The following is a 22,354-nucleotide window of genomic DNA, read 5'->3' on the forward strand; positions in this document are numbered from 1 at the left end:
TATTGTAGGTTTTACTACTGTAAAATGTATTTGAAAATTATGAAACAGTATTTGTTTCCCAAAATATACTGAGTATTAAATAAGAATGAAAATGTTTCTGTTAAATACCAAATTCTATGTTTTTCTGAAAAAAAAGATATATATTTTAACATATTTTCATTACTTATGTTTTGGTGTGTCTTAATTGATATTTTGTTTCTGAACGTATTGGTGTTAACACTACTTCTTTTATTCTTTGCTAGTACCAACAACAACAACACCACCACCAACAACAACACCAACAACATCAACAACAGGTGATTATTAATACCACATAATTTGTACAGAAAAAACAAGTGTACTGTAGGTTTTACTACTGTAAAATGTATTTGAAAATTATGAAACAGTATTTGTTTCCCAAAATATAGTTAGTATTAAATAAGAATGAAAATTTCTCTGTTAAATACCAAATTCTATGTTTTTCTGAAAAAAAAGATATATATTTTAACATATTTTCATTACTTATGTTTTGGTGTGTCTTAATTGATATTTTGTTTCTGAACGTAATGGTGTTAACTGTACTTCTTTTATTCTTTGCTAGTAATTACACCAACACCAACACCACCAACAACAACAACAACACCAACAACATCAACATCAGGTGATTATTAATACCACATAATTTGTACAGAAAAAACAAGTGTAGGTTTTACTACTGTAAAATGTATTTGAAAATTATGAAACAGTATTTGTTTCCCAAAATATACTGAGTATTAAATAAGAATGAAAATTTCTCTGTTAAATACCAAATTCTATGTTTTTCTGAAAAAAAAAGGTTCATATTTTCACATATTTTCATTACTTATATTTTGGTGTGTCTTAATTGATATTTTATTTCTGAACGTATTGGTGTTAATTGTACTTCTTTTATTCTTTGCTAGTTCCAACAACAACAACACCAACAACAACAACACCACCACCAACAACAACACCAACAACATCAACAACAGGTGATTATTAATACCACATAATTTGTACAGAAAAAACAAGTGTAGGTTTTACTACTGTAAAATGTATTTGGAAATTATGAAACAGTATTTGTTTCCCAAAATATACTGAGTATTAAATAAGAATGAAAATTTCTCTGTTAAATACCAAATTCTATGTTTTTCTGAAAAAAAAAGGTTCATATTTTCACATATTTTCATTACTTATATTTTGGTGTGTCTTAATTGATATTTTATTTCTGAACGTATTGGTGTTAATTGTACTTCTTTTATTCTTTGCTAGTATTTACAACAACACCAACACCAACAACAACAGGTAATTATTAATACCACATAATACAAGTGTAAAATATAAGTGTAGGTTTTACTACTGTAAAATGTATTTGAAAATTATGAAACAACACTATTTGTTTCCCAAAATATAGTAAGTATTAAATAACAATGAACATTTCTTTGTTAAATACCAAATTCTATGTTTCTCTGACCCACAAAATTTGATTCCTGGTGATTAGCTGCTCAACTCTTATGTCATAGGGAAAGGGGACTACAGTATAATAAAGATCACATGCTAAGCGTTGTTTGTCCATTTTAAATATAGAAATGAATAAAAGCATCAAAACTGATAATCTTCCCATACTGATTTTTTACCAATTGATAAAAAGCAGCATTACTGTAACAGTCAAACCTGAAATCTGTTTCTAAATTTGATTTAAATATGAAGTAGGACAAAAACTATTATGATTTATAAACATTTTGGGATTGAACAGACTAACGTGGGAAACTAAAACAGCAGGAGGGCTAGCATACTCTTGGCCATACTCTCTCCAGCCCCTATTATAAGTATTTCTTTTTCCATAGATTTTCTTTCCAAATGAGTAACAGTAGAAAATAAAAGTAAAAAAGAACAGTTAAAGCACTTAGGAGTTGAAATACCCCTAAGTGATTTCTGTTATCACTGACATTTGAAAATAGTAATCCAAGATCAGTCCAACAGAACAAATCTAGGAAAGACAAGTTAGGGAAGACATCCACCATAGAATCACACCATAGAATCATACACGTTCTTGAGTGGCAAATTTTCACGTGGCTTTAACAATAAACAGAAATCTGTTTTTTTCTATTTCTCCAGAGTTAAAGCCTCTGGAATATAAAACTAGTCTTTTTACCCCCCATTTAAAGGAATGGTCTGAATGTTTCTTAATAGTGCGGTACTGAATTAAAGGTCTAAGAAGGTATAAAATAACAATTGTTAACCAAAGGGTTTCATAAGATGTTAAAAATTGTAGCTAACACAGCTAAAGGCATGCTATATTGTGTTGTCAATATGTGGGAAGTGTCACATCAATGTTTATTATTTCAGATGCAACTCCACCATAGAACTTTAATGTTTTAAAAGAATAGTATAAACCTTATATTTATTACAATACATATTTTCATTACTTATATTTTGGTGTGTCTTAATTGATATTTTGTTTCTGAACGTAATGGTGTTAACTGTACTTCTATTATTCTTTGCTAGTACCAACAACAACAACAACACCAACAACAACAACAACATCAACAACAGGTGATTATTAATACCACATAATTTGTAAAGAAAATACAAGTGTACTGTAGGTTTTACTACTGTAAAATGTATTTGAAATTTATGAAACAGTATTTGTTTCCCAAAATATACTGAGTATTAAATAAGAATGAAAATTTCTCTGTTAAATACCAAATTCTATGTTTTTCTGAAAAAAAAGATTCATATTTTCACATATTTTCATTACTTATATTTTGGTGTGTCTTAATTGATATTTTATTTCTGAACGTATTGGTGTTAACAGTACTTCTTTTATTCTCTGCTAGTACCAACAACAACAACAACACCACCAACAACAACACCAACAACATCAACAACAGGTGATTATTAATACCACATAATTTGTTCAGAAAAAACAAGTGTATTGTAGGTTTTACTACTGTAAAATGTATTTGAAAATTATGAAACAGTATTTGTTTCCCAAAATATAGTTAGTATTAAATAAGAATGAAAATTTCTCTGTTAAATACCAAATTCTATGTTTTTCTGAAAAAAAAAGATTCATATTTTCACATATTTTCATTACTTATATTTTGGTGTGTCTTAATTGATATTTTGTTTCTGAACGTATTGGTGTTAACAATACTTTTTTTCTTTGCTAGTACCAACAACAACAACACCACCACCAACAACAACACCAACAACATCAACAACAGGTGATTATTAATACCACATAATTTGTACAGAAAAAACAAGTGTAGGTTTTACTACTTTAAAATGTATTTGAAAATTATGAAACAGTATTTGTTTCCCAAAATATAGTTAGTATTAAATAAGAATGAAAATTTCTCTGTTAAATACCAAATTCTATGTTTTTCTGAAAAAAAAAAGATTCATATTTTCACATATTTTCATTACTTATATTTTGGTGTGTCTTAATTGATATTTTGTTTCTGAACGTAATGGTGTGAACTGTACTTCCTTTATTCTTTGCTAGTACCAACAACAACACCAACAACAACAATAACAACATCAACAACAGGTGATTATTAATAACACATAATTTGTACAGAAAATTCAAGTGTACTGTAGGTTTTACTACTGTAAAATGTATTTGAAAATTATGAAACAGTATTCGTTTCCCAAAATATACTGAGTATTAAATAAGAATGAAAATGTCTCTGTTAAATACCAAATTCTATGTTTTTCTGAAAAAAAAGATATATATTTTAACATATTTTCATTACTTATGTTTTGGTGTGTCTTAATTGATATTTTGTTTCTGAACGTATTGGTGTTAACAATACTTCTTTTATTCTTTGCTAGTACCAACAACAACAACACCACCACCAACAACAGCACCAACAACATCAACAACAGGTGATTATTAATACCACATAATTTGTACAGAAAAAACAAGTGTACTGTAGGTTTTACTACTGTAAAATGTATTTGAAAATTATGAAACAGTATTTGTTTCCCAAAATATAGTTAGTATTAAATAAGAATGAAAATTTCTCTGTTAAATACCAAATTCTATGTTTTTCTGAAAAAAAAGATATATATTTTAACATATTTTCATTACTTATATTTTGGTGTGTCTTAATTGATATTTTGTTTCTGAACGTAATGGTGTTAACTGTACTTCTTTTATTATTTGCTAGTATTTACACCAACAACACCAACAACAACAACAACACCAACAACATCAACAACAGGTGATTATTAATACCACATAATTTGTACAGAAAAAAACAAGTGTAGGTTTTACTACTGTAAAATGTATTTGAAAATTATGAAACAGTATTTGTTTCCCAAAATATAGTTAGTATTAAATAAGAATGAACATTTCTCTGTTAAATACCAAATTCTATGTTTTTCTGAAAAAAAAGATTCATATTTTCACATATTTTCATTACTTATATTTTGGTGTGTCTTAATTGATATTTTATTTCTGAACGTATTGGTGTTAACTGTACTTCTTTTATTCTTTGCTAGTTCCAACAACAACAACACCACCACTAACAACAACACCAACAGCATCAACAACAGGTGATTATTAATACCACATAATTTGTACAGAAAAAACAAGTGTACTGTAGGTTTTACTACTGTAAAATGTATTTGAAAATTATGAAACAGTATTTGTTTCTCAAAATATAGTTAGTATTAAATAAGAATGAACATTTCTCTGTTAAATACCTAATTCTATGTTTTTCTGAAAAAAAAGATTAATATTTTCACATATTTTCATTACTTATATTTTGTTGTGTCTTAATTGATATTTTATTTCTGAACGTAATGGTGTGAACGGTACTTCTTTTATTCTTTGCTAGTACCAACAACAACAACACCACCACCAACAACAACACCAACAACATCAACAACAGGTGATTATTAATACCACATAATTTGTACAGAAAAAACAAGTGTAGGTTTTTCTACTGTAAAATGTATTTTAAAATTATGAAACAGTATTTGTTTCCCAAAATATAGTTAGTAATAAATAAGAATGAAAATTTCTCTGTTAAATACCAAATTCTATGTTTTTCTGAAAAAAAAGATTTATATTTTCACATATTTTCATTACTTATATTTTGGTGTGTCTTAATTGATATTTTATTTCTGAACGTATTGGTGTTAACGGTACTTCTTTTATTCTTTGCTAGTATCAACAACAACAACACCAAAAACAACAACAACAAGAATAACATCAACAACAGGTGATTATTAATACCACATAATACAAGTGTAAAATACAAGTGTAGGTTTTACTATTGTAAAATGTATTTGAAAATTATGCAACAACACTATTTGTTTTCCAAAATATAGTTAGTATTAAATAAGAATGAACATTTCTCTGTTAAATACCAAATGCTATGTTTTTCTGACCAAAAAAATTTGATTCCTGGTGATTAGCTGCTCAACTCTTACGTCATAGGGAAAGGGGACTACAGTATAATAAAGATCACATGCTAAGCTTTGTTTGTCCATTTTAAATGTAGAAATGAATAAAAGCATCAAAACTGATAATCTTCCCATACTGATCTTTTACCATTTGATAAAAAGCAGCATTACTGTAACAGTCAAACCTGAAATCTGTTTCTAAATTTGATTTAAATATGAAGTAGGACAAAAACTATTATGATTTATAAACATTTTTGGATTGAACAGACTAACTTGGGAAATTAATACAGCAGGAGGGCTAGCATACTCTTGCCCATACTCTCTCCAGCCCCTATTATTTTCTTTCCAAATGAGTAACAGTAGAAAATAAAAGTAAAAAAGAACAGTTAAAGCACTTAGGAGTTGAAATACCCCAAAGTGATTTCTGTTATCACTGACATTTGAAAATAGTAATCCAAGGTCAGTCCAAGAGAACAAATCTAGGAAAGACAGGTTAGGGAAGACATCCACCATAGAATCACACCATAGAATCATACACGTTCTTGAGTGGCAAATTTTCACGCGGCTTTAACAATAAACAGAAATCTGTTGTTTTCTTTTTCTCCAGAGTTAAAGCCTCTGGAATATAAAATAGTCTTTTTACCCCCCATTTAAAGGAATGGCCTGAATGTTTCTTAATAGTGCGGTACTGAATTAAAGGTCTAAGAAGGAATAAAATTACAATTGTTAACCAAAGGGTTTCATAAGATGTTAAACATTGTAGCTAACACAGCTAAAGGCATGCTATATTGTGTTGTCAATATGTGGGAACTGTCACATCAATGATTACTATTTCAGATGCAACTCCACCATAGAATGCTTTAAAAGAATAGTATAAACCTTATATTTATTACAATACATATTTTCATTACTTATATTTTGGTGTGTCTTAATTGATATTTTGTTTCTGAACGTAATGGTGTTAACTGTACTTATTTTATTCTTTGCTAGTACCAACAACAACACCAACAACATCAACAAAAGGTGATTATTAATACCACATAATTTGTACAGAAAAAACAAGTGTAGGTTTTACTACTGTAAAATGTATTTTAAAATTATGAAACAGTATTTGTTTCCCAAAATATATTGAGTATTAAATAAGAATGAAAATTTCTCTGTTAAATACCAAATTCTATGTTTTTCTGAAAAAAAAAAGATTTATATTTTCACATATTTTCATTACTTATATTTTGGTGTGTCTTAATTGATAGTTTATTTCTGAACATATTGGTGTTAACGGTACTTCTTTTATTCTTTGCTAGTATCAACAACAACAACACCAAAAACAACAACAACAACAATAACATCAACAACAGGTGATTATTAATACCACATAATACAAGTGTAAAATACAAGTGTAGGTTTTACTACTGTAAAATGTATTTGAAAATTATGAAACAACACTATTTGTTTCTCAAAATATAGTTAGTATTAAATAAGAATGAAAATTTCTCTGTTAAATACCAAAATTCTATGTTTTTCTGAAAAAAAAATATGATTCCTGGTGATTAGCTGCTCAACTCTTATGTCATAGGGAAAGGGGACTATGTCTGATGACGTTCCTCTGTAAGCTGACATCTACTACAGTTATCTGTTGCCTTTACAAAATGTATCTTCACTGTGAAGAATTGCATTAGGATATCACCAATCCTTTTAGACACAGCTTAACCAGGTGCAGTCTTCAGTGAGACAGGACAAGATCAATGACACAGTTCTAGGGTTTTATTGAATATAAACCTACCCTTTCACTTGAACTGGTCAGTGAAATCAGAGGCTTTTCATTTCCCTCCCTTTCCTCTGGAGAAGAAATGGAAGGCTGAAGGATTTTGAACTAATACTTTGACAGGACTAGTTCAGGACTGGTCTTATAGGACAGGATAAAGTTTATCACTTTCTTGCAGATTGGACTGGCTTTTTATGTATCATGGTGTTCAGGCACAGGGTAAACTCCTATGAAGACAGGGACATTCTCTTTGATTTGTGGATGCTGTAGTCCCAGCCTATGAGATGGACAGTATTCCCCTTCTGAGGAGGGTCACGGCACTGTTTTTGAGAGGTGTGGTGATGTGTTTGGCCCTATTTAGAATTGCCTCAAAATTGTAGATGTGTGTGTCACAAGGTTTTATTGCCTGTGTGTTGTTAATTCAGTCATTAGGGTTGCACAGCCATTTGAACCTTGTGACTGATGAGGTTGTCTGTTGTTACTTCATTGTTGTGTCCTTTTAAAAACTTTGTTATACTGTATATTTTCCCAGTGTTTTCATGAGACTTCCTTCAAAGGAAAGGGAAATGTTAGTTTACATGTGTAACTCTAGACTTCCGAAAGCAAAGAAAGCCCTTGTGAATGTAGTAAAAACATCTGATGCTAGACTAATACAAATTCATTCCCAGGGGTGGCCACATACTGTAGCAACAATAAATCATACTTTTAGTGGTTGTTCAGGAAGTCATTTTCTATATACTATATATGAAGAACATGCAATAAGGAAATGGAATAACTTCGTTCTATTACCCCTGACATTTCATTGGTCCAACTTTTTCACATTTTAACGTGTAAGGTGGTTTACGGTCTTTTTGTACTTAACTATGGAAAATGTGTCTGGTTTTTATGTATCCTGTGAATTTAAGTCAGAAGTATACATAAGAACATAAGAAAGCCTACAAACAAGAGGAGGCCATTAGGTCTGTCTAACCTGTTTGGAGTTATCAACTAATCAATCCAAGCATTTCATCCAGCCATTTCTTATGAGAAGCTAGGGTATTAGCTTCACCAGAACAGTGTGGCTGAGTAGCTTACTCCCATGTTTCCACACCCCTTTGTGTGAAGAAGTGTCTCCTGCTATTGGTTTTAAGTTCACCTTTTCACTTTGCATCCTCTGGGTTGTGTTTCACTATATATTATAAACCCATGCATAATTACATCAATAGTAAAAAATTTAATAGGTAAATTTAATGTAATAGTATGTGTACAGAATTTTTGTTTTGCCTTCTAAATGAGAAATCATACTGAAATACTGATGTAGCCACTCAGAATGCACAGGAATTTTTTTTTCCAGTGGCAAACACATCATAGCATAATGCAATATCATTCAGCACACAAATTTAACTTGACTGGCAGATGAAAATCGATAAGGTGGTACCTCTGGTGCATTAGATGTCAGTTAAAATGATTGCTTCATTAAGTCAGCTTTACTACTGTGCTTCTTTAAATCTACACAATATGAAATATTAATATGGAATCATGTAACTAATTTTTCATGTGTATGTATTTGCTTTGCATAAAATAATACATAGTGTTTCAAAGCAGGAAGCTGCTCATTCTCAACTTTTAAATGTAGATGTTGAAAGACAGGCTGAATCTTTAAATATTTTTTGAATTGCCCAGTTATTTCAAAAGGATACAATGAGGAACTGCTTAGATTATGTCTTCAGTTTAAAAATATATATTGACACAACTATGAAATATATGACATGCTTTATGCCTTACTTAAGAAAATGTAATTGTGTGTTAATATGTTTATGTTCCCTTTTTAAGGCTAAAACAGCAACTCCTGTGGTTTTTGGAGACCGATTTAATTTTACTGTTCACCCAAATGCACAGAAAATACTGGTATTCATGTTTTTTTCTGCTGTAATCCTCTCATCCAGTAATTCAGTGCCTGAACTGTCCAGACTATGTTACTAATGGTCAGGTTACTTGTATGTGATTATCATAAATATAAGGTGTTATATCCTGGGAATAGCAGCACTACTACTTTTAATGGACAAACCGACACAGTTTTATTGTTTGTGGTTTTTGTAGGGGGGCATCTTTACAGAACTAATTCCCAACTGCATATTTGATCTTGTTGTGTGAAACTGAAAATCCAGACTTTTGTCATCATATTTACTAAATGTAATCTGGTTCAGTAATCTCACTTTGTGAAATAATCCTCACTGAATTGTTTTACTCTCTAAACACAACACCCACTGGGCACATTGTGATCTCACACACAGGTGAGAAATAGGGATAAAAACTTCAGTTTTTAAATATGTATCTTTTGTAAATGTTAATACAATGTCAAATGTAATTGCATTTCTATTTTTTATTGCCTAATATTTATACCTTTCATCATACTGTGGCAGTTGTTGTGATATGGCACATTACACCTCAAGCAGTCAAGAGTGACTGCATCTCTACCTCGAAAAGAGAAGAGATATTTGTTTTGTGATAGGCAGACTAACTAAAAAAACATCATACCCTGGCTACAAACATACACATATTAATTACTTTAAGTTTCATTGCTAATTGTTCCTTGTATTGCTAAAAGTACATTTAATGTTACACTGACTACAAACACGGCACAAGCAAACCTCCTTATTGACAATAAAATAATATAATCATTACCCTTAAAAAAACATTTGTTGTCAATTACATAAGCAAGTACATGAGAGGTGTAGTTTTTCAAAGAATGTATTTGTCATATCATATCTTTCCTAATGTTTTTGGGAAAAGTGGATGGCACAAAGGCACCTGGCAGTTTATGTGACTTATGTAGTGCTTATTTGTTGAGGTTGGAGTAGGGTAATCTCATATACTGTAGCACTGTGCTTTAAGGGAGGTTTGTTTAGTAAAAGGGATGGGTTTAATTGTTTGAATTCTTAACATGAGTTGAAATAGATAGGCTACACACAACACAGTTCCCCCATAATGCCAAGTCTGGGTGACATGCAAATTTGCATAAGGGTATTGTGAGACAATGAATATTGTTACAAATGGGGGGTTCCGAAAATGGTGAAAACCAGGAATTGACCAAGTGGTTTAGTCAAGAAGTAAAATAAATATTCATAACCCCCAACAAGTGATTTCTCCAGAATATACCCGAGCGGCTGGTAGAATTACAACCACATGAATAATAATAATAATTCCTTACACTTATATGGCACTTCCCTGGACACTCCACTCAAAGTGCTTTATAGGTAATGGGGACTCCCCTCCACCACCAATGTGCAGCAACAGCACCAGTACGCTCACCACACATCAGCTAACAGTGGGGAGGAGAACAGAGTGATGAAACCAATTTTTATAGATGGGGATTATAAGGAGGCCATGATTGATAAAGGCCAATGGGAAATTGGTGGGATATTGGGGTAATACCCCTACTCTTTTTGAGAAACACCCTGGGATTTTATATGACCAGAGAGTGTCAGGACCTCAGTTTTACGTCTCATCCAAAGGATGGCGCCTTTTTACAGTATAGTGTCCCCGTCACTATACTGGGGCATTAGGACCTACACAGATCGCAGGGTGAGCACCTCCCGCTGGCCCCACTAACACCTCTTCCAGTAGCAACCTTAGTTTTTCCCAGGAGGTCTCCCATCCAGGTACTGACTAGGCCCATACCTGCTTAGCTTCAGTGGCCTGCCAGTTGTGAGTTTCAGGGTGATATGGCTGCTGGTTATACTAATCCAGGTACACTTGGTTAAACAAATATTTACTATAATGACAACAAAACATGCAACACACAAGTTACTCTATGTACAGTATTTACAGTACAGAAAAGACGTTTCAGAGGCCTAACATTCTAACCATCCAGAAAACCCCCAGACTTCTACTAAGTATTGTGGAAGAAAACTCAGTCTTTACTTGGGTTATGAGATTGTCTAACAGAGATCTTTTATTCAATCAGCTGAAGGGTAGCATAGCACAGAGACAGGGTTTCCTCTGGCACCTACTAAATATGCTCGCTCGACTGTAGTTACACTTTTCCTTTTATACCGTACATGTAGGTGAGACTTTTATATATCAAAGAAATACACAAGGCAGGGGACACTTACAGAAGTCTTTCAAACACAAACAGGACAGGAACATTCCATTTAGCATTCTGCAATCTCTCTGATAAAACACACAGGTGTGAAACATCACAGGCTTTAGTAGCAGAAAGAGTTGTTTTAAGTGCAAACAGAAAACCTCTCCTGCGCATAGTCACAGTCTAGACCCTTTTCAAGAGTTCATCTCACTCAGTATTCCACAGTATGAAACTCTTAATTAATGCCTACAGAGGCCAAATAAGAGACAAAATGCCTTCTAAATAAATGTGATACAATCAATTTAATTCAAGGTGCTTTATTAGCATGACCGATGAGTACAATCAGTGTTGCCAAAGCAAATAAAATAATGAAAATTCACATGAAAGAAAACAAAAAATAAAAGTAAAATAAAATCTACAGCCATATTACAGACATTTACAACAATGACATATTATAAAATATTTATATATACTGTAGACAGAAGAAGCATTATTGGGAGACAGACTCACTGTTCCTCAGGCTGTGACAGATGATCACATACTGGGCTGCCAGTTCCACTGAGTTCCCTCTTCCCTCTCCCAGTAGGATTGGGACCCGTTGTGATTCTGGCAGGTGTGGGAACTCTGGGATTAGATTTCTGAATTTAGGGAAGAATGTTTCTCTAATCCCAGAGTATCTGTCACAGTGCAGTAGGAAGTGCACTTCTGACTCTATTTCTCCCCGCTGGCAGTGGGAGCACAGCCTGTCCTCTCTGGGCAGCCAGGTCTGCCTGTGTTGCCCAGTTTCTATGGCCAGGCTGTGGTCACTGAGCCTGTACTTCGTCAGGGTCTGTTTCTTGTTGTTGTTTTTTGTTGTAGCCAATACTTTAATACTCTTTTCTGTATGTTTATCAATAGTGGGTACTGGCCTAATTCGGCCCTGCACCCGTTGTTAGGTGTTTTTCTCTGCACACGGAGGATGTTTCTACAGATCTCCATGTGCAGAGTTTCTGTGGGGTGTTTGTCCCATTGAGTGTAATCCTGGTCTATGAGGGGACCCCACACTTCACTGCCATATAGGGCAATGGGTTGGATTACACTTTCAAATATTTGGAGCCAGATTCTTGTTGGTGGATTGATGTTGAAGAGCATCCTTCTTATTGCGTAGAATGCTCTGAGTGCTTTCTCCCTCAGTGCCTTCACTGCCAGATCAAAACTCCCAGATGAGCTGATGGTGAGACCGAGATATGTGTAGCTGGATGAGTGCTCCAATGTGTTGTTGTTGAGTGTGAATTTGTACCTGTTTCCCTGAGGTCTGGCTTTCTTCTGGAAAACCATAACTCTGGTCTTGTCCATATTGACTGTCAGTGCCCAGGTCTGACAGTACTGCTCCAGCAGTGCCAGGTTCTGCTGTAGCCCCTATTCTGTGGGCGACAGCAGGACCAGGTCATCTGCATAGAGCAGGAACTTGATTTCTGTGTCGTGTAGTGTGAGACCAGGAGCTGCAGACTGTTCCAACATTCATGCTAATTCTTTGATATAGATATTGAACAGTGTTGGGTTCAGGCTGCAGCCCTGTCTCACCCCACGGCCTTGGGTGAAGAATTTGGTCCTTTTGTTTCCAATATTCACTGCACATTTGCTCTCTGAATACATTGATTCAATGATGTCGTACACTTTGCATCTATGCCACTTTGGGGTAGTTTATAAAACAATCTTTCATGCCAAATCGAGTCAAATGCTTTTTTGAAATCGCCAAAGCAGGCAAAAAATTTTCCTTTGTGTTTTTGGTGGACAATCTCTCTCTCTCTGCATCCCGAATTCAACAAAATAAATGGGAGCCTATCTCCCTATACTAAAAATGCACCCCAAGCAGGAAAGATGTTTCTAATCAAGCCATCTTTACCCAGGAAACCCAAGGTCCCTAAAAACTCAGAATAGCAAGCTCCCTCTAGCAAGGTTCAAATACTTAGCTCCAGTCAGGTTTTGTTTGGATGATCATAATGCAGGGCCTCTCTCTCCTGGCGCAAGCTTCGGGTTCCATCTCCTCTCTCCTTTCTGTTCTTGTCCTGCTCTTCTCGCTTCTTGTTGTCTCCTTCCTTGTTCTTAATGTGATCTTATATTGTGTGTTTCTGTACTGCTCATTGACAATCATTAACCCACAACTTACTTAGGTATACCAAAGTAAACTTTACAATGATTTCTGATTAATGGACCCCTACATCTCAACAAACATTCTCTCTGCTTTGAAGCTAGAAGTGTTCACTTTGCCAAGTGTCACAATCTTTATTTAAAATATGAGACACTTCTCAGTCATCTAAAGCTGTAACAATATAATAATGTGTGATTGAAAAGGGTAACATTTATATAAAATGTAAATTATATTCTACTTAATATGTCATATATTCACAGGGCTCCAGATGATATAGACATTGAAGAACAGTCACTTTCTCTGTATCCTCTTCCACTAATTAACTGATCAACATTAAGGGGTGTATAGAAACAATCACCTCCAACAATTCACACACACAAAAAACTGTACTTAATACTGTGTATATGCTTTGATTCTAATGCTGAAAGCTAGCTGTGAATCTTGTAAACCTATATTTAACTTTTTTACCTTTTCTATAGGGAGAAAAAGTACAACTTTTTCAGTTGTTACAGGTAATTTTATCCCATACACTTTATTTTTAATTGAAATAATTTTAAACGCACAATTTTAAATACACCAACAAAAGCAACATGATTAAGTTTTGTAATGACATACTGTATACTATAAGGAGGTAGTTTCTAAGCAGCTTCAATTTTGCTCCATACAGTATTATATTTAAATATTTTATGCTGTTTTTAAAAGCACAATTTAAAACTTTGATTTAAAAAGTTAAAATGTGCAAAAGGCAAGTTTAAGGTATTGAACTCTGTATGAGAATTCATTCTGTTTTCATGAAGCAATTTTAAGACAGTCTTAACAACCTAAAATAGATTGTGAGAAGCAAGCTGATGGGGAAGGGGAAACTTTTATTTCAGAATGAGATGATGTCCTGTAATCATATAATGAGATCATATCATATTATCATTTTCAATCGTTTTTGAATCATTTTCAAAATTATTAAAATCATTTTGAAGTAGATAAAAAAATTAAAAACTTGCTAAAGAGTAATGAATTTAAAGTGCAAATTGCACTTTAAACCTTTTGTAATTTGATACAGTAAGTAAATATTGGCAGTATTGCAAGATACTAATAATGAAATAGAAAACATTAGAATTATATTTTTGTAATAATTATATTTTGTAGTTATAATTACCAGGAACAATAACATGTGCAACAATTTAATTAAATTTAATTGTTATGGATTCTTTATCATTTGAAAAAATGCTTTTGACTCACCAAAACAACCTGTGACTCCAAATTGGATAGATATGTGATTAAACTGGCAATTCCTAAAAATAAATCAAAATATAAAAAACAATCTTAACAAGAATTTTATTTATAAAGTTTCAGTTGTAGTTATGACATTTTCATTTTTATTTACAGGTCCTGTCAACACTACAGGTATTTAAGGCTGCTTATTTACTCATTCCTGCAAATATATGAAAACATACTGTAAATGCAAGATGAATTAATCTTTCATCCACATTTCTGGAACAATATTTCTGCAGAAAATTGAAATTGCCTTTCATTGCATCAACAAAAAACAGAAATGTAGTGCTGCACACTGAACATAAAAACCGTGGAAGTTATTTTTCTAGTGGGTTATCTACAGTATGCTGTTATCCATGGGGTTATTGTGGGGTTTTCTAGTGGGGTTGCAGGTTATATAGTATACTGACTTGTTTACAGTACATAATATGTGAATATTTACATTTTTATATTACATATTTGTTTTATATTAACTAATTCTATATGGGTATGGGACTATCCTTGGGCTATGAAACTTTAGTTTTAGATATCTGGAAAAAAAAAACTTTTTTTTTATATTAGTCATATGAAAACAAGACATGAAACAAAGTTCCACTTATTTATTTTTTATCTTCCCGGTCTGTAGTCAGCAATTACCTGTGATCATTAAACCAGAACTCAGACTAGAAAAAGAAGAGTTAATTGTCTTCAACAAGTACGCGATAGCATCAGCAGTAGGTCAGGGGAAGCTCTCATTGACTATCCTGCAGGCACCTGGAAGGTCTTTTGTGTTTCAAACTTAAAATACAGTACCAGCCCTAAACACAACCAGAGTTTGATCAGCTGTGTCTCCCCTCCTGGGGAATCCGGAATACACAGATTAAAAACAGAGCCCAAATATGAGCCAGTGATGTTAGAAATATAGAAACAAACCTGCTTAACAGAAAGGCAAATTTAAACTGGAAGTGTCACAAAAATAAAATAACAGATAATTCTTTGTCTTATGGTTGCTTTTTAATAACATCCTTACTTCTGTAAGGCATGCTTGCCACAAAATGCCTTAGAGTGTTTCATGCTATTTCAAGATTGGATTTTACATTCAATTTAAATAACGAAAACACACTTGTTCTTACCTCACAATTCCAACTTCATCTTCTTTGCAAACTGTAAATTTTAATATTAATTTAGCTAACAGTGTTATTCTTCTTGCACAACTAAAATGTTTAATTAAGAAATGTTGCTTTAATAATAAGAGACAATCAAAAATAATATACATTTCATTTAGTCATAGCGCACTAACTACATTTTTTTTATTTAGCTCCAAAATATATTTCTCAAATCGGTAAGCTTATTTTCTATTTGTCTTCTCTAGGTGAAAGTAAAAAGTCCAAAAACATATCTGTAATATACTGTATACAGAGTTTTGCTCTTGTGAAGGACTTAACAATCATTAATACTAAAGTTTTCTAGAATATATAAGTGATGGGGTATAATATCCTATATTTATTAAATACAAAGTTAAATTAAAATTGTGCACTGCATGCAGCTCTGCAACATTTTTACCATGGACTTTTTCATAGTTACTGTATATGTCTTTCAGATATGTTCTCTGATATCCATGACTTGATCGCTCCATTCAGGTGTGATTAATTCATGTGATTTAATCTTCATGGATACTTAGATACTTGGAACATTGATAAATCCATGTTAACTCATGCACTTTGAGAAATTCTAAATAGTAAAAGAACATGAACATTATGAAATTTCACCTGAAAAATTGTATTTTGTATTTTGTGTTTTAGAGGAGAACATATCTGAATGATTCCAAAAATATCCAATCTTTGTAGTGCTTATCAAAAACAACCTAGCCAAAACCAACTGGAACAAATACCTTTTAGACAGCACCTACTTGAGAAAGTGCAGGAGCTTCTGAAAATAAGTAACATTATCTTTTACTGTATGTAGAAGACATTTGAAATCAGTAGGAAACATTTTTTTTCCAGCAGGGAATACACAGTCTTAGTAATTCTGTATCTGTCACACACTCAAATGAAAGCATTTTCTTCTGTGGTGATGCTGTCAGGTAAAGATCTGTTGTTATTATTACCCGTTCTAGGTCAGTTTCACAGATGTAAATGTTATGAGAAAGAAGACAAAGTTTGGAATCAATTCAGAAATAAATTTCCTCAAATAATTCAATTTCAATTCAGATAGAAATATTTTACTAGTTATTTCTTTTCATAGTACACCTAGAGAGCAAAAATGGAAAAATAAAATCAATGTATTCTGATCTATATGTGTGTGAACAAATTGTGATGTATATGATTGTCCTTAGCATCATAATTCAGCATGATGTTTAATGGTTCCAAAAATATGTGTTGTTGTTTTCCTTGGGAAGTTTAGTGTATGGGAAGTTTTGGAATTTTTTCATGTATTATAATTATTTTGTTTTTGAAATAAATAATAATGTTAACTGTATTTCTTTTATTTAATAGTAAATACAACAACAACAACAACAACAACAACAACAAGACCAACAACCACAATAACATCAACAACTCCAACAACAACCACAAGCAAAACAACATCAACAACAACTCCAACAACAACCACAACATCAACAACTACACCAACATCAACCACAATTACATCAACAACAACTCCAACAACAACCACAACATCAACTACACCAACATCAACCACAACAACATCAGCAACAACTTCAACATCAACAACTACACCAACATCAACCACAATAACATCAACAACTCCAACAACATCAACAACTACACCGACATCAACCACAATAACATCAACAACAACTCCAACAACATCAACCACAATAACATCAACAACAACTCCAACCACAAGCACAACAACATCAACAACCACCACAAGCACAACATCAACAACAACCACCACAAGCACAACATCAACAACTACACCAACATCAACCACAATAACATCAACAACAACTCCAACATCAACCACAATAACACCAACAACAACTCCAACAACAACCACAAGCACAACAACATCAACAACAACTCCAACAACAACCACAACATCAACAACTCCAACAACATCAACCACAATTACATCAACAACAACTCCAACAACAACATCAGCAACTACACCAACATCAACCACAAGCAAAACAACATCAACAACAACTCCAACAACAACCACAGCATCAACAACTACACCAACATCAACCATAATTACATCAACAACAACTCCAACAACAACCACAACATCAACTACACCAACATCAACCACAACAACATCAGCAACAACTTCAACATCAACAACTACACCAACATCAACCACAATTACATCAACAACTCCATCAACAACCACAAGCACAACAACATCAACAAGAACCACAACAACCACAACAACCACAAGCACAACAACAACTCCAACATCAACAACTACACCAACATCAACCACAATAACATCAACAACAACTCCAACAACAACCACAAGCACAACAACTTCAACAACCACCACAAGCACAACAACATCAACAACTACACCAACATCAACCACAATAACATCAACAACAACTCCAACAACAACCACAAGCACAGCTGGAACACCAGGTAATTTAAGATGCTAACATCCTTCAGTGTTTAATGGTGTTGTGTCACTATTTTTAAAACCATATCAATTTTGAGACAGATCTAATATTTATGTTGGTATACAATGCATGCGGTGAAATACTCTCATATTTTTACATTTACTAAATTTCGCTAAAGCAAAAGAGTACACTAAACTATTTTTTCCTCTCATTAGTAATTCTCATTTTTAACATTTCTGGCTTTCTAATTACATTTTTTAAATGTGTGTTCAGGTCTAATAGTATTAATATATGCTCCAAATACATTGTGATATCTTCAGTAGCTCTGTGAAACTAAATTGATTTGGAGCATGCAAGAACACAACCATATCTTAATTTAGATATATAAAACATATTAATTCTTATGTGAAGGATGAGTTGTACAGGTCATTCTGCTACTGATTTAACAAATCAGTCTAGACACACCCTTCACATTCCAATAGCTGTTAGACAGAAGGTACTCCTCCATGGAGTCCAGGAGCTTCTGAAAAAGACGTAATAATATAGTTAAATGGAGACAGGTAAAATCACTAGGAAATAATTATTTTTATACATGGATCTATAATTTGATAACAGTCACACTATTGAATGTAATGTTCTTCAATGGTGACACTATCACATTTTACAGTTTTAGTTATTTTTACAGTTTAGTTGTTTCTGTAAACATTCTGAATTACAGTATAATCCAAAATATTGCAGCTTAATATTTTTTCATTGCATGTTTTTTTGCTAAAAATCATTCAGTACTGTATATTTCCAAAATGCATTTTTAGCATTTTTTATTATTTCCACAATTAATATTCTACTTTGACAAACAATTTTGTTAACTCAAATGCACAATGGAGTGGTTAGTATTGCTGCCATGTAGCACTGGGGGTCTGGGTTCTGTCCCTGACGCGGTGCGCTATCTGTTTGGAGTTTGTATGTTCACATTGAGTTCATGTGGATCTTCCCCTAGTGGTCTAGTTTCTTCCCACAATCCAAAAGCTTACAGGTAGGTTAATTGGCATGTGGGAATATTGGACCTGGTGTGAATGTGTGTGTCTTTGTGTGCCCTATGATCAACTGGTGTCCTGTCCAGGGTGTACCCCACCTTACACACATTACTGGTTGAGATAGACTCCAGCACCCCAACACTGAATTTGACAAAGTGGTTTGAAAATGAATGGATGTAAAAATCGCAAAACCCATCTTAGTTTGAATATATAAAAAAGCCTTCTTTCTTGCAATTGCAATCGCAAATGACTTGCCTCTTGAGGCTGCTGAACAGCATTTAAATTGCTTTTAAATGACCACAGTGGGGATTCAAAATGTGATTATTAGTTAATTGGCTAAGGGTATACAAATTCACATGTTCACATGGATGAAGTTCAGCTTTTGTTTACTATAGGGGTGTACAGGGTAAAAGTTGTGTTGCATGCTTTTTTTAGTTTTGTTCTTCTATTTGTTCTGTTATGGCCTGAAAAGATCTAAAATAGTCTTCAGGCGTTCACATTCACCTAAATAGTCTTCAGGTGATCACATTTAGATCAGAGCGAAAGTGAATACACTGTGTGACCATAACAGCAATCGAAGAAGAAAAAGTACAAGCTGTCGCCTGGATAATTCCCCTGTATTCTCAGCTCAAGAGGGAGGCTTGTTTAACCTGTTTCTCTTCAGCCTGCCTTGGTATCAGCAGGCTACCACCCTCCCCAACAAAGAGGGGGGTTGTACTGTACTTTTTATCTGAGACTTTGTGCCTGCTCTGATAGGGTAAGGGCCAGTCATAATAAGTTATCCTTAATTCCCATTTCTAAGTTTCAGTGTCAGTGTAAAATTAAAATATCACAATCATGTAACATCATGTGTTTTAGTTTTTCAAGAGTATCAAGCAATGAAAGACAAATCTTTTTTTTTTCCATTCACCATTCCACTCAGTTCCTTTCACTGCAGATCTTTTTGTGCTAAAGTATGTTTTGATGCTGCTTTTCAGGTTTTCTTTTCACTTTCAAAACTCTCTTTCTCAGAGATCCTATATATCCCATAATACGTAGATCCCAAACATGACAGTGAGGGAGAGGAGGAGAGAGTGAATATAGATGACTTGAAAGAACTAAGTTCTAAGCAAATGCTTTTGTTGATGCCAGTCAGTGCCAGCCAATGATGATGCTTCTCCTCCAACTAACATATGTGACAAGACAACTAGTTTCATTTGTCATAACTATTAAAAGCCAGAATTGCATTAAGACTATCAAATGAGAATTTGCTGTTGATATGATACTAGTTCTACTAACCCTTTCTACATATATCCTTCTACACCAGAAACATGTTATTGTGAAGATCCATTTTTGAAGAAGAAATGGAATTGTGATGCAACCTGGAATGAGAGCTGTTATAAGTACACTTGTTTTAATAAAACCATTATAAAACAACCATACTCATGCCCCCAAACTGTGAAACCTGTGTGCCCCAGAAGCTCAGAACCTAAGAAGATCTCTGATGGCTGTTGTGAGACATGGGATTGTGATTGTGAGTATAAAGAATATTAAGCTTATACAGCTCATAGGACATAAGAAACAGATAAGTTCAAACATTATGTGTCATGTATTATATTCTTTCATTTCTTCATGGTTTTCTACATTTTCTTTAAGGTCTATGTGAAGTATTTGGAGACCCTCACTATGTGACATTTAGTGGAACTCAATACGCCTTCCTGGAAAACTGTACTTATACCCTTGTCGAGGAGAAGATTCCAAAATATAATTTTTCTGTTGCAGTAGACAACTATTACTGTATTTCAGGAAGCAGGGCATCTTGTGCTAAAGGGATTATATTAAGATATGAAGAAAATACTGTGGCTCTAACCATAGTAAACAAAGTCATTGTGGTAAGTAATTTAGACAAAAAATAGATTTTTATTACAAATTTAAGAGTGTTTTGGTGGTGGGGTTTTAAGACAATTTAAAGAAGGTCTGGTTTTCTGTTGAATTTTAAGTAAAAGTATCATTTACGTGACTGACAAAATTACTTTTGTAATGTATGATGTGGGCACCTTAAGGACAATGGTGAGCTTTGCTGCCTTGCAGTGCTGGGTCTCTGGACCCAAATCCTGGGGTGCTATCTGCAAAGAGTTTATATGTGCTCCAGTCTCCTCCCACAGTCCAAAGAGATACTTGGAGGTTAATTGGCATCCAGGGTGAGTGTGTGTGTTTGTGTCTTTGTACATCCTGCGATGGACTGGCAACCTTTCCATGGTGTATCCTGCCTTTTGTCTGTTGCTTGCTGGGATAGGTTCCAACTTTCCTGCAACCATTAACTGGATGAAGTACTTTGAAAATGGATGATGTACAGTATGATGCTGAAGCACTTTTTCGACTGGAGGTTAACCTGTTTGAGCCAAAATGATTAAATTACAGAAATCTCAGAAATGAACTAATTGTAAAACAGTGTACGATAGATCACTTAATTATCTTTGTTTAGCATGACCTAAAAAAATACTGAGACTATAAACCTTCCCGGTATGACTTCTAATTTGCTGACATTCACAAAAATAATGTATAATTAGTCATATGTTGCCTTATTATTTTTATTTATATGTTGCCTTTTTATTTTCCAGTCTACATTTAACAAAGCTACTGTGAAACCGCCATATGAATCCAATGGAATAAGACTTCTGACAACAGAAAACATAGTTATGATTTTTATTGACAAGATTAGATCAACAGTATCACTAACTCCACGCAACAGGGTCGAAGTGAAAGTAGCAATGCAGTATTTTAAAAACAATACACAAGGACAATGTGGTATGTACAATATACACAAAAAAGATTTGTTGACCACTTGCTATTATTCACTACTGTGCATGATCTATAACAAATATAATTAGTAGTCATAATGGATTTGCAATTCCTTAATTTAGATTTCTTAATGAACTAACACAAATTCTTATCAGGTGAATAAACAGTACTTATTAATCTTACACTTGAGCACATCAGTAAGAAAACTGCACTAAAAAGTAGATTAGTAATTATCAGTAATTGAAAATCTGACATCTACTCTAGCCAAATGTATGAAATAAAATAATTCAGATTATTTATCTACACAGGATAAGCACTGACATTGTTT

General features: G+C 33.3%; 1 protein-coding gene across 1 annotated transcript in view; it reads left to right on the forward strand.

The window, feature by feature from the left end:
- Window positions 1-22,354, forward strand: part of muc5e (mucin 5e) — a gene marked incomplete at its 5' end in the record, with an annotated part of 107,096 nt that overhangs the window by 56,458 nt on the left and 28,284 nt on the right. The window contains 6 exons of the mRNA XM_088922604.1: window positions 932-979; window positions 17,132-17,341; window positions 17,500-18,233; window positions 20,703-20,758; window positions 20,881-21,116; window positions 21,846-22,032. Coding sequence (XP_088778730.1) covers window positions 932-979; window positions 17,132-17,341; window positions 17,500-18,233; window positions 20,703-20,758; window positions 20,881-21,116; window positions 21,846-22,032 — 1,471 coding nt within the window. The remainder of the gene's footprint in view (window positions 1-931; window positions 980-17,131; window positions 17,342-17,499; window positions 18,234-20,702; window positions 20,759-20,880; window positions 21,117-21,845; window positions 22,033-22,354) is intronic.

Source organism: Atractosteus spatula, chromosome 8 (genome assembly GCF_055471065.1).
Source record: "Atractosteus spatula isolate fAtrSpa1 chromosome 8, fAtrSpa1.hap1, whole genome shotgun sequence".
Classification (NCBI taxonomy): Eukaryota; Metazoa; Chordata; class Actinopteri; order Semionotiformes; family Lepisosteidae; genus Atractosteus; species Atractosteus spatula.